Source organism: Chelmon rostratus, chromosome 8 (genome assembly GCF_017976325.1).
Source record: "Chelmon rostratus isolate fCheRos1 chromosome 8, fCheRos1.pri, whole genome shotgun sequence".
Classification (NCBI taxonomy): Eukaryota; Metazoa; Chordata; class Actinopteri; order Chaetodontiformes; family Chaetodontidae; genus Chelmon; species Chelmon rostratus.
The window spans coordinates 22,047,504-22,061,937 of record NC_055665.1 but is presented as its reverse complement, the minus strand read 5'-3'; the positions used below and the strand labels follow the sequence as shown (position 1 = coordinate 22,061,937).

Sequence of the window (14,434 nt, the reverse complement as noted above, 5' to 3'; positions counted from 1 at the left end):
CATTTCAAGTGTGTGTGTGTCATATTAAGGACGTACTCTGTGTAAAAGGAGATGTGATAGCTCCTAAGTATCCTTAATATTTCAGAGAGAATATAAAAGGGATGTCAGCCTCGTGTCTCTAAATGCAGAAATGTGGAGAAACTAACGATGAAAATATGCATCTTAGTGTCTGCTGCAGCCAGAAATACTGTTACAGTGGTGCGACATTTGCAAACAAATTCCAAACAAATAATTTGTCTTCTGTTCCTGGTGTGACTAATAAAATCTGCCACAGAACAGACAAAACACAGCTCAGGTTTTTAATATTCATCCATCAGAAGAAGCTGACACAATGATAGGCATTATATAAAACCAATGTACTCCTTCAATCATATGTTAAACAATGAAATATGAGGTGGACTTCATCTTCAATCTCACCTATTTTTTCTCTTCAGGGAGACCATTTTTTTTGCAGTTATTCAGTCAGACTTGGATCCTGCCCAGTGCAAACACTCTTTTCTGTTGAAAACGCCAGAACAATCTCCTCATTTAGCCCAAATCTACTTTGTGTGTTTTGGCACCGGGTGATTGGCCAAGAACTAGGAACTAGCGCCCTTTCCAAAGAGCTTCTCACAGAGCAGCAAGCTAACATGCTTGCTTGGAGCCAAATACAGACAGACAAGCAGCTTATTAACATTGATGTTTTGTTCCAGCAGGCAGGCGGATCTCTCTTCAATGAGGTCAGGTTCACAGGCCTGCTGAGACGCAGTAAACAACACCTTCCCAAATCTCGACACACACGGACTCCTCTAATTACAGCTTGACTCTCACAGGTCTTATCTAAATTCCTCTGTGCTTATTAATGTGGGTGCAGGTCCCGTGGGTGTTTTGTTCACATGCACGGCTACAGATTGTCAGCAGACAGAAAATCTAGTTTGGGTACATTATACTGTATGTTATCGTCAACCTTGTTGCTACACTAGCAGAAAGTCATTTGGGTTGAAGCACTGAAGCTGGATGGCGATTGTGCCTGAGCAGAGATGGCACTGCTGCTTTGTTTCCGTCCCCCCTATGGGAGGGCCTTTCGGGCCGCTGCGGCAGCTGCAGCGATACCCTGAACTCAGGGTCATGGACAACAGAGAGAACACAAGGAAAGTAGAGACTTAATTCTCTCTTTTAAGAGCCGCTACGACAGGAACATACTGGCAACAGAGCAAGCCCCGGATACATTCAGTGGTAATGACACACGAGTCTGCTCCTTGTTGTTGTTTCATTAGTCATTTCAACGTAGCCTCATCCTCTTCCCCGTCGGCACCCTGTGAAGCGCCGCTCTATTTTATTCTTGTGAAGTTATTATCATGTGAAGCTGTTAGGCTCAGGGAGCAAGTCAACAGCTGTGTGGGCTTCACAGTGCTTCTGCCTCCTTAATGAGCCCAGAATACACTGTGGTTGTCCATCATATCCTGTGCAACATGGTAAAAGTGTAAGGTAAGCCATATAAGGTTATTGTAAAAATCATCTAGTGTCACATATTGACTCTTCTGGGGGCTTTATGGTTAATTATGAGGGTGAATAGTGTGCTTACTGGTCCAAACATGCTGCTCCTCGCTCTGCTCCTCTGCAATGCAAGTGGCCAGTGAGGCAACATTAAGTGTCATATGATCGAGTACCAAAGGAAAGTAGAGGAAGGAATGAGAAGGTTATCGCAGGACTTGTCTCTCTCCAGCTTCTGGCGTTAATAAAGTTGTAATCTGAACGGGACATCATCACCATCAGTAATCCTGCTGTACTTTAACGACGCAGCAGCCACATTCTGTCCTCCAGGATTTGCACATTTCTCGGAGCTCAGCAGTTGTCAGGCCTTCCATGTGATGTTAATGAGGGCAATGAATTCAGACACAAACACTGTGTGGCGTGCCCTTGCAAACATCAATTTCCTAACTCATTTTGTAACCGTGCCGCTTTCTCTTCTCCCATTTTCTGCAGCTGCTGCCCTTGGTAACCTGGTGTCTGATCTGGCAGGACTAGGGTAAGAAAGGTCACACATACACACACACACACACACACACACACACACACACAAACAAGTGCACAGGTGCAAGAAACTGATTATGCAAATCATGGCAGGTTGTGGGAGGACGGAAATTCAGTGGTTCAGTTGAGAATTAATGTCACTCTAATGATAAAATGATGTTGATGATGAAAACTATGACAAAGCAATACAGTGTTTTTTTCCCACAAGTACACACAAACTATGCTTTACAACGTAGTTTTTTTGAGTGAAGAGAGGAGTTTGCAGCCTAACTGTTTTTGAGTGAATCGAGAAGGCTAATGTTACAGCTGTAGGAAAAAAAGCTTGTAGAACTAAATCTTGTTGATGTGTTGGAACTGTTCTTTAAGAAGTCAAAATACTTTGAGTTTGATTCATTAAAAGCTGTCGAAAGACATTTTTAACAAAGTCATTGTAATCTTGAAAAATGACTAATTTGGTTAGAACATTTTGTGTTTATTGTGTTCCTCTTTTATTTGATCATGCAGGGATTATATTGGATTTTGTTGTACTGGGAGCTGTCTGATCAGTCTTGTCAGGCACATTTTGTCCACCTGTAATGTCCTGACATGAATTTGGGGTTCGTACAATGTTTTTTGCATAACTATGCGTGTATATAATTCTGGCTGTGAAAAATATTCAGCCTTGCTAACATTTCCTCATGAATACAAGCCAGGATTCAAGTGTGTTGTTTTGAGCTGTGTTCCTCCAGCTGTCTTATTCCAGAAACAAGCAACACATTTATACAGAGTCTAGTTTCTTTCTCTCATTAGAACATGAACTTAAGGTCTGATCCCAGCTGTCTGCCACAGTTGTGTGCAGCATGTGATCCGTTTTGATCAAAAGTGTAGAGATTCATGAATACAGGAGTTTTCAGCTGGAAAAAAAAACATGACTGTATCTTGAGTCCTTTCAAATGATTGCAAGGTATCATCAGGTTCATCGGCTGCTTCATGTCTCTGATGCACCTCAGAGCCTCCTGGTGGCCACTGAGACCACAATCAGCCTCCTAGCCTCCTCCCCATAATGCTTACAGTCAGAGCATACGCCTCCAACCAAGTGCCACCAACAGCCTGCATTTCAGTGATTATCAGTGATGAACAGATTATTATTCTCTTCCGTTTTATATACAGAGTCAGCAGAGCAGGCACGGTAACACATAGACAGACAGGCAGAAAGACAATTATAGAGACTGTGCTGGTGCCTTTGCTCCATTTTAGTGTGATGGATTAGCTAAACTGTTCTGGCTCTCGTAAGCACTCTCAGTAGACACGCACATTTTTACCTGTGTGTGTGTGTGTGCGTCTGTGTTTGCCACTCAATCATAATTGGAAAGCAGAGCCCTTGTGGCCAGTTTGTCAAGGTGAGACTCGATAAGAGCAGACAAGAGAGGCTGTTTTTTTCTTATTTTGATAGATTCACACCAGCGAGTGTGAAGGCTGTTTGTCTGCGGAGCTCCTCCAGGTGTCCTTCACTGCGGCATTTGCATTCCAGCTTTTGTTCATTTTAAAGAGCACACCTATAAAAGGCTGTGTTTTAGGTGACTCTGGGAGTCGGCGGCTCTTCAGTAGCACTTGAGAGCTGAGGAGGAGGCGCAGCAGACGTCCTGCTCAGGTTGTGGGTAAACTCTGATCCGAAGCTGGCAGATGAGGAGACCCCAGATGCCTCTTTACTGCAAACTTGTTGCAGTTTTGGTGTTTAGTTTCAGATCCACACCGCCCAATCTGCAAGTGAATCACCTGAATAGTGAATAGCCTTGCATATTCTGTGGTTTGTTTCCTGCAGTCGGCTTGGATTACGTCCTCACTCCTAACAAACCGTGCTGCAGTCCACTTGGAACAGGATCAAGATGCCCATTTTCAGGCAGTCAGGATATGATGGTGTCCAATTAGATTGTTCTCACCTGCCTAAACGAGCCAAATGAAAAGCTCAAGAGACTGATTAAAATGCTGCTAATCGTTTGATTTACATTTGCTGGAAGGACTTGCTGGAAGAAAACTGTTGTTTATTTGTCCGTCAGAACTTTCATTTTTCTTTCATCCAATCAGAAACTGTGATAAACAAACCCTGAGCACAGGTGTCAGTGTTGTACTTTTAGATCACACTGGGTGGAGCACACCTTACTTAAATATCTTCTCGATCTTCTGTTTGCGAGTCGTTCCAGATAATTTCATGTACTTTCCGCCTGTGTGATAAGTGTTGATGTAGACAGACGGGAAACACCGGTGAGAGCAGGAGCTCTGATCCACAAGACAAAAGGCACCAGCTTCTCTGTGAGAGTGTGAGTTTTCTCAGTCACATAATCGAAAGGCACAAATACATGTAGCTGTCACTACAGGATGTTCATCAAGAGTCTGTTTGGTCAATATTGTAGTGATTACTTTGCAATGGTTGTTTGCAAATCTGCCCACTCAACGTCTGTTTTCCTCAACCGAGAGATGGTGACTGAGCTCTGCTGCTGTGACTCCCTGCTCCTGTATAAAATACGAGTGTGTGTGTGTTTTGTGTGCCTGTGGTGAGCAATCTGTGCAGCCACATATGTGTGTGTCTATTTTTCATGTTGAGTGAACGCGTCAGATTTACCTCTGCGCATGTGCATGTGTTTTGGCAGATGTAGGAAACCAGCGTAGCCTCGTTGAAGTCCGTACTTTAGCTCGTAAGTCGTTGTGACCGTTGTCACTGATGCTCCTGCACAGCTCAGTCTCAGCCGCTGCTCGTGCTCCTTATGCCCACAATGCATCAGTGGCTTTCTGGGGCAGACAAGACGTCCCCAGTACAGCATTATTACATTCAGCCAAGTCAGAAAAAACAGGACAAGAACTGAGAGAATCACATTAGTGGGCTCTAGGGAATAAAAATGGGGTCCCAACTTGATTCCCAACCTCTTCCTTAACTCTGTGATGTCATCTCTCTATACCTTATAGCTATTGCATGCTGGGTAACTTGCAGCATATTCCACAACCTTGTAGAGGATGAAGGCAACAAATGAATCATGGATGATTGATGGTTAAATTTCTCTGCTTTTTAAGGAAGTTGCAGGATTAACAACAGTTTGATACCTCATCGATCCCCTCAGGGAAGGTCTAGTTTTGCTTACTTTCCTCTGAAGAGGTTTACAGCCAAGTTTCTACTACAGAGCAGAAGGGATTCAGTGTTTTGCTCAGTCGGGTTAATGTGTGTTTAAGTTGCGGCATAATCATAGTTTATCCTGTCGAAGGATGATTTCTGTAATAACTCCAACACTCTAACCACCCATTTTGAAACACACCTGTACCAGCTGTAGCCCATTTATCATCATTCCTCATAGCTTATCTGAGTTTGATTCACATCCCTGCCACTGGCACCGCTGCTCTCTGCATCAGAGTGTTCCACATATCAGCAGGAACACTTTTAACTGTTTGAATCCAACGCAGCAGAGCGGTTTGTTGTTGCCCGCACTTAAGGAAGTGCTTTGAGAGCAGATTCCCTTGTTCTCCCAGGAAGAGGGAACAGAACGTAAAAGCCTTATGAACGTGCGTGCTTCTGGTTGTTGCTGCTTATGGTGCAGCCAGGTGGAGGCTCAGTGTGCTGTAGCTGACGCTGCTTTCAGGAAGTTTCATCATTTCAGTGTTTTGAATGGTGCAGGTATTTTATTCTCCGATGCAGACCTGATTTCTTCTGCTGTTGCAAGTATGTGAAATATTTGGGCTTGATTTGACTCAAAGGCTGTTTGCAGGCATGTACCAGACTAAGGTTGTGTATGAATGTGAGAGTCAGAGCACACAGACATAGATTGTGAGACTCAATTCGTGCCCCCTGTTGTTGTGATACATGTAATTATTATCTTCATGGTCTGTTTGTATTTATAGTTTAACAGTCCATCAGCTATGTTGATGACAACTTTTTAAAAAATCCTATTTCTGCTCTGCTGAGTGCTGACATACACCTGCTACAAACATGCAGCACCAACACACACACACAGCAGCTTCCTCTCCTTGTCTCCATATCTTTTTCTGACATTTTCTACCTGCTACTTATCACCCCCCCCTGACTCCACAGCTCCAGCTGCAGCTTATTTGTGTGCGCAGTGAACTGAGGATCCATTAGTGCCAGTGACTGAACCAGACCTGGCTCGAAATATTGACTTAAATTTCTTTTCTCACACTGGAGCTGCTTCACCTGCACTGTACGTTTTTGCTCCGGCAGCCTCAGACACGTGACAGTGAAGTACAGCGGGCGTCCACAGACCTTCATATTCAGTTATTATTTTGGTCATTATGACACTGATTCCAAAAAAAAAAAACTGGGATGCTGTGTCAAATGTAACTAAACACAGAATGCAGTTATTTGTGTTTACAAATTAAGAATAAGCAGATATTTACAAAAATCAATGAAGCTGATGAGGTAAAACATTAAATATATCGTCTTTGTGCTGGTTTCAGTTGAGTACATGTAAAAAAGGACAGGTCACATCGATCACACGATAAGTCCTTTCCTTTGTTTTGTTTCACACAGCGTCCCAGCTGTGGTTGTACACTGTTACTGTATATATGTGTCTGTATTACCAAGGCTGATTTACAAACTGTGCAAAGCATCCAGGTGTCCCAGACCCTCAGAGCTCCTCTGTCTTATTATGAACCAGGAACATCTGATGGCAGTTTTTGCCAGCAGGAACATTATTCTCATCTGTCTCTGTTGTTTCTTTTCCCTTCTTGCACACTGTCACTGTTATTCAGCGCTCCACGTCAGACATGAACAATAATGGAGAACTGATGACTTTCTAATGTTACGTCATTACTCAGTGAAAACTGTTCTTTATCTGCCCTTGTTCTGCCATCTGTGTGAAACACTGAGGAGTGCTGGAAACGATGTCATTCACACACACTGGAAGCGCTCACTCTGTTATTAGAGCTGATATCTGACATCCTGCTGGCATGCCGGCATGACAGATGGCAGCAACAAAGAACAGATTGGAACATTCATCTGATTTTATTTTATTTTCTTTTTGCTATCGATTACTTAAGTTGTTCAGTTTGCTTTGCCAAGTGTTGTCATGCGGGTGGTTTAATGGATCCTGCTGTTCCACATTTATTTTAATGATTTATATCCATGAAACATTGTAGCCATGTTTACAGGATGTTCATAACATTTCCTTTGACTGTCACATTTTAAAATATAAAGCTTAGATCCAGGAAGATCCAAGCACTTAAACGTGCAAAATCTGGCCGGAATTTAAGTTTAAAACATAAAAAAAATGAACCAACATCAGCATAATGTAAAGAACTACGACGCCAAAGACGTCTGTGTGTTGGAGAGATTTCTACTGAAGTTAGCATGCTAACCAGCTAGCTGGGGCCCGTCCCGTCTCATAAAACCACTTTGCACCTCAAGAGGCAACAGTCCAGTAGAACGGCTCAGGCCTCCTGCTGTGTATTTCCTTATGAAAAATACACCCACACACCTTCTGAATTCAAGTGTCTCTCTTTTACCAATCTAAGATGAGCCAAACTGCCAAGTTAACTGACTATAAAACATTTCATTCAGACTCGACAAACAGAACTCAAAACCGTCTTGCTTTGTCTTTCCACTGTTCCAACAATCTCCAACTCTGGTTTGGTCTAAATAAACCTTTAATTCACTGAGTTAGATGTGAAAATATTCTGGCTCTGCACGCTGCTGATGTCCAGCCGTCCTCTGGTTGCTCTCCTGGTTCACACCTCTCGTGTCCCGGCCTTCTGTGTCTTTCCTGTCCCCGGAGTGTCACCTCAACATATTTCCTGACATCTCACAGGCCTCCGTTGGTCAGAGGCTGTGTTTGGTCACAGTCCAGCAGCCTCCCAGTGAGCACGGTTCTGTTGCTGGGGCTGGAAACACCATCATTTCCCAGGTCTAATGGGTGGTGGGTGTGAGGTACCAGGGATAGGCCGCTGCATTCGTTAGAGGCAGATCTGGTGCAGTTCAGTGATCATTAGTCACAAACTGTGGAAGACTTACAGAGAAAGAGTGGCATGCAAGGGTCAAAATCAGAAGGCAGTCCAATACAAGCAACCAAATCCAATTAGGAGCAGGAAAAGATCCAACATCAAAAAAAAAGGTAAAAGGTCAAACACTGAGGTCAGGCAGGCAAAACCAGATACAGGTAACTAGGAAACAGAAGCACCTGGAACTGGATAATTAGACAGATTAAGGAAGCACATGTAGTGAGTGTTGACTGATGATGGAATGAGTTGCAGGTGAGGAAGTCCAGGACACTGCAGAAAAGATGAGGGAAGTGAGAGCAGGTGTGTGGAAAGGAGAGAAAGAAAGATCAGCAACCTGGAAAAACAGAAATGTGGCTGAAGAGTAGAAGCAGGGAGACGGACTGTGACAGGGCCAATAGCTGCACAACCAACTCAGCTAGCTAACTAATGGCAGATACACAAAGTCGCGGTTACTCTGGTGAGATGTTGCTCCATATTTCTTCAGAGCAAACTTCGACAGGTGGCCGGGTCTTGCACGTTGTACCTTTAGGAATGCTCTGCACGTTCCTGAACTCACATACCTGACCGTCTTTTCTGTCTGTAACCGACTCACACGTCCCTGTGACTGTCCCTCTGCTGTGCTCGATCAGGCTGTCCATCTTCTGAAATGTCAAAACAGAGGAAGGATTAATTTGTGCACTTGAGGAAGTGAAAGGATCATTGCTCATTCTCAGTTAGTTCATTTCTCAAAGCACCTTAATGTGTCACTGATGAGGAGTAATTAATTCACTGCAAAAAGCAAAATCTATGGACGGTGTGTTTTATGTCTGACAAGATATATTCTTACTGGGCAGTTTTTATGTTCAAGTATTTCACTTGTCCTATAAATTTTATGACTGGCACTGAGTAACTTCATGCTTCAATCTAGAATTTTCAGAACTATAAATCTGTTATCTATAATCTATAAAGTACACTTGTTTTTAGTCTGTCCGCACTACTTTTAAGAGGGCATGAGTTCTTTGAGACGACACATTTTAACTTACTTAAAATCTTGCTGAGTGAAATTTTCCTGTTCTGTTAGCACATAATTTTGCTTATTTTAAGCAATATTTCCTCCACTTTACTGCTCATTTTTCTTGTTTTTGCAGTGTTGTTTCAGCTCACTTTCACAGTTTCGGTTTCCCTGCGTCTGTCTTCTTTCTGTCGGTCTGTTCCTCTCTTCAGGCTGGCAGGATACGTGGAGGCCTTGGCGTCCCGGCTGGGAATGCAGATTCCTGACTTGAGCCCAAAACAGGCTGACATGTGGCAGACCAGAGTCAGCTCTCACTCGGTTGGTATCATCATAAAACTGACAAATATTAACCCCCGCTCTCTAACTGTCTCTGTCAGTCTTCCAGTATAAACACATGTCTCTCTTTTCATGTATGTGTGTGTGTGTGTGTGACCAACAAAAGCCTATCAGACGACTAAACACTCAACAAAGTCCTGGAGTGATATTAATTAACCTGCTGCAACGAGTATTTGAAGGATCCCATTTGTTGTGTATTGCATCACAAAGACCAGGGCAGGCGACAGAGACCCGAGCCTCTGTGATGTGCCTTACTTTCACTCACTCATTGTGTGAGAAAATTAGACCTGAATGATTTTTAATATGCAGTGACTGCCCAAGTGTGTAATGTAATTAACTTTAATTAGGTTGAGCCATTAGTCTGGCACTAAAAGGCTATTGGCTGATTGCAAAAGGTCATGCTACTTGTTCTGGCAGGTCGGGGAACACTTGTTTTACTTTCATATGTTATTATTGTTTCAAAACACTTTGTTTTTCCGTGGATCATTTCAAACCTGTTTTCTTAAAAGCATCTCCTTACCCTGTGTGTGCAGGGTAAAGCCATCGGTGTTGGCATCGGCTGTATCCTCGGCATGTTTCCTCTGCTGTTCTTCAAGGACGACGACGAGAAGAAAGAAGGCCAGACGGAGGCGAAGGAGAAAACACAATCGCCACCTGCTCCACCAGAGAGCAGCAAAAACTGAGACTGTCAACTCGCCGGAGACAAATACTATTTGGAATCCATTAGAATACTTTAAACTGGCGCTGATTGGCCGTGTCTGGTGGACTCGAGTGTATGGCAATGTCATTGAACCCCATACAGTCTAATCACCGGATACTTAACTTTGCAAGACCCAGTCAACCTATCAAAGGTATTCTGAAGAGGATTTTAAATATTATTTGATTGCAGACTTTGAACTAAAGCACAGGGACCCGAGCCGTCTCTTGACAAGAGACGGTTGATTCACTGGACTGCTGCTACTCCAACTGTTGCACCGTAACCTCACCATGTTTTGACTGACCGACACGGGCTGAAACCCATTTATCTAAAACACGCTGCAGTGACCTCTTTATCTCCTCTGCTCTGAGTCTGTTGAATATATAAACCTCTGATTCTAGGCAAGTGAAAGTAATTCACCGTTTGAGGGCTCACTAAAGTATCACGACAAATTTCTGAACCAATGCAAGAAAAAAAAGCACTTTCAGAGCTCATTCATAAAAAAAAATCTGCAAAATATCTTACAAGACTTTTTGACATTGAGGGTTTTCCAGCATGCATTGATAAACATTGTGTTTCCTAATCAGTTTTTGAGGGTGATGAGTCAAGGAAAGAGGGTCACTTGTGCATATAAAGGTGCACCCTTCCACAACGAGTACATTATTCTTCAGTTTTGCAAGCATGTCTGCTTTTTCATGACAGAAAAGTCCTGAAATGTCCTGCCGGCCTTGCCTCATTCACACCATCACAGCCAGCGTGAGAATACAGCTGGTTTACCTGCTAGCTGCTTCTTCAAATTTTCATGTTCTCTCTTGCTGATGAGCTTCATATGATATGCTTGTATGCTTTGTGATAATCACCCAAAGCAGTGACATGCACAAAACATCTCCCGTGTATCCTGTATGTAACCAGGAAGGAGCAGTTCAACACAATCTAACCTCTTAAAGAACAGTTTACTTTGCTCAGTAGAGCAGAGCGGGAAGGAGAGACATACAGAAAGACAGAGGGAGGCAGAGACAGAGAGTAGCTATGAAACACTGAACCACCTGAGACCTCTGTCCCATTTGCACGGACCCTCAGGCTCCAATACCATACGATTAATCTCCAGTTCAGCCAAGCTGCAGCTCAACTACAACCCACGTCTTTCATGCACCCGACTTCTAGTCCAGTTCCTCTGGCCCGGCAGATAGTTTCAATTTGCTGTCACACTAGATGATTGTTGGCCTGTATCCATTCTGTGAAAACACTGTTAATGCTTTTTAACACTAACGCACAACTCCATTCCTTTCCTAAACCCATCGATATATCATATTGTCTCTGCTCTACTGCCCTCCGCTGGCTGACATTCAGAGAAAGTTGTCAGTTTCTTTCAGTTTAGATCAGTTTACACCTCATACTGTCACACACTTGTGGTTATAAATGATCGCCTATTTACCTCCTGTGTTTAGTATTCAAACCCCTCAATAGCTGCTAAGCTTCTCTGGCTATAATTTATCACTTTATGATTATTGTTAGTAATCAGTGCTCTTATTTTCAAATGCAAACTAGGTCATCTGCAGTAGAGGACACAAGTCTTAATTCAGCTGTTACTGATTTCTTATTTTATGTTTTGAAGAGTTCTGCGTGTCACCTGCATGGCACAGGTTGATCATCTCATCAGGAGAACTGAAGACTGTTTGTTTATGGCGTCGAATCTGTTCAGAAGTTGAAATGAAGGGAAGCAGCCACGGGTCACTGAATGGATTTTCCTTCTAGAAAATGTATTTATTTTTGTTACACTATTCAGACTTGTATTTGTGTGCGTTCTCATTCTATATTCTCTTTATCTCGAAGGACAATGTTAAGAATAGAAGATATTTGTCAGCGCACAAACACCTGTGGGAGTGTTTTCAACAGCATTCGTCAGCAGGAAGGACCTCCAACCAACCGCCCTATGTTGCAACTAAACTTACTAAAGACACTCTGAATACTTATCCTGTATAAGATTGTTCTAGATATTTATTATGTGGGTAACAGTGATCATAGTAAGTGAGTAAGAATGAAGAAGATGTATGAAGAGTTGAACATATTTATGTAGTTAGGATTTTTGATCTGATTGCTTGATTTCCACCTTGCATGCACCGCTAATAATCAAAACCCTATTGTACACGATTACTTTGTAAAGAATAATCTAAATAAAAATTAAGTATGTTCTGAATTATGCATTGCAGGAGGATCTGAGTCAGTGGAGGTGATAAAACACGGGTAACAAGGCTGGATTAACATGGAAAAGATCAGATTTTGACTATTGTGATGAAAAAAAAATCTATTTTATGGCTGTTTAAACCATTAGAAAGCATAGGAACTCTTGTGTTTCCCTTTTCAGACAGCCAGTCATGAACACAGATAGTTCCAAATAGGACTGAGTGTTTTTGTGCAGTCTTGCAGAGGTTTTGCAGATTGGTAGCAGAGCCCTCTGCTGGGATGTGAACTAGTAAAAGCAGTGTAGACGTTTGAGAGACCGTGTTATTAGCAAACAGTGATGATAGTAATAGTTTCCAATTGCTCCTTGCTTTGGATCATTCAATTATCCACCTGAGTGCTTTAAGACTGTGTTTAGTGCATAGTCAGTCATGGTCAGAAAATATAATGTGTCAAAACACTGTAATTGTTATCTTTTTTCCTAGATTTAGTGTTGCGGCACTAAACTTATCTGCATTGTTGACAGGAAAGCAAAACAGCTGCAGTGCAAGAAAGCTCAGAATGATTCAACCTTATCTTTAATCAGTATCATTTTAACTTTGGAAAACAGGTACAGTGTTAAATCACAGATGAATGAAAAAGCACATTAAATTAGTCCTAACTGGTTTCCTCCTTGATGTGTGAAATACTGTATATTTCAGGTTTTGGGTGCATACTGAAGGACCTTATTTTATTTTATGTCTGCTGGACTTTCCTTTGCTGTCAGCTGGCTGCCTATGTCTGCTGATACAAATACATGTGATGATGTTTTTTAAATTTCTTTTCATTTTCAGTGTTTGTATGGACCTGTTTTAGTTTCAGAGGATTTGGAAAGCTTTACTACTGGGAGATCTGGACATGCAGGAGTCATTGAGCAGATGTATTTCAGTCCACGAGATGTAGACATTACTGTCCCACAGTTTATAGAACATGCTCCAGAACCTGCAGGCCATCTTATTTTCCACAGTCTGTAACTGAAAATTACCAAAAAACTGTCAGTGTTGGTGTTGGATGCTAAAATCTTCTAAAATGACAAGGAGAATTGTTTTTAGCCATGTTCGTGCCAGCGCTCTTGGGTTAGCAATGCAGCGTTCAGTCGATCCACCACTTTGGTCCAGACTGAAGTATCCCTATGAAATGGACTGGCATGAAAAGACATTTGTGGTCCCCAGTGAATGAAGGTAACTGACTTATTTCCTCCAGTGACTTTCTTCTAGTGTGGTGCGAGCTGAATCTCTATTGGTCAAAATTACCAGAACAATGACCAGCTGTTGTTGCATCAATAACAAAGACATAAGGCCTCGGTTTTAATGTAGCCTTCATGGGATTTGAGTTACCCTCTGGGCTATGACTGGTCTCATAACCCGAAAGTGGAACAGTTTATCAGTAATCCTTTAAACTCAACACAGACTCCAAAGTTAAAACACATAATTTGATAAATTCGACATGAATTTTCCACAACTGCGACACATCCACATACATTTGGTCTGTTCTCTGCTGCACAGTACAATAATTTCTCTCCCTTGAGCAATGAGGGTAAATCAGTTTAAAAGCAATGAGATACAATCTGCAAAGTGTGGGTTAAAAACCTGATCTCTTCCTGTGTTCTTGTGTCTTTGCAGCACTTTTAACTCCAGTTTGTGTGGCAGAATGGGTGACTTTATTTCCTGACATAGTTCATGGTGCTAAAAAAAAACCTCATTGCTTGCTGTCAGTGCCATGTTGATGCTTTATAATTCATCCAAAGACAACACTCAGTCTGTGCTCTGTACATATGTAAAAAGAAGAGAGAAATTAAAATTTACTTAGGCTGAATATAATATAGAGAAAATATGGTGTGGAGAACAGGAGTCTGTTTCTGTGTGATTATTCCTTACCAGCTTTGTTTAAACTGTTATCACCTGGCTGTAAACATCTGGGCTGGTGTGGACTTTCCCAGTCAATCCTGCATGGCCAACACACGTTTCAGTTTATGGCAAATGTTTTAAAATCTGGTTTAAAGTGTTTGTTTATCTGTTCATGTGTAAGGTTGAAAGTCATAACGGTTGATCACTCAAATAAATGCTTGAAGAACAATTTATTGTACAGACTGAGGCCGGTGAGATATTCCACACATCTGTATTCACCCTAAGTACTGAAGTCCCCCTCTGTCCGACAGGTGCGGCAGGAGAGTCAGTCAGTCTGAGCATACACAGCCCTGA

The 14,434-nt window shown here is 42.3% G+C and overlaps 1 protein-coding gene across 2 annotated transcripts in view; it reads left to right on the top strand.

Annotated features, from left to right (window-relative positions):
* Positions 1-14,299, top strand: part of LOC121610393 (transmembrane protein 65-like) — a 39,119-nt gene extending 24,820 nt beyond the window's left edge. For both annotated transcript variants that reach the window (XM_041942465.1, XM_041942466.1), the window contains exons 6-8: positions 1,966-2,008; positions 9,193-9,298; positions 9,850-14,299. In XM_041942465.1, coding sequence (XP_041798399.1) covers positions 1,966-2,008; positions 9,193-9,298; positions 9,850-9,999 — 299 coding nt within the window. In that variant the 3' untranslated portion in view covers positions 10,000-14,299. The remainder of the gene's footprint in view (positions 1-1,965; positions 2,009-9,192; positions 9,299-9,849) is intronic.
* Positions 14,300-14,434: the final 135 nt, after the last annotated feature.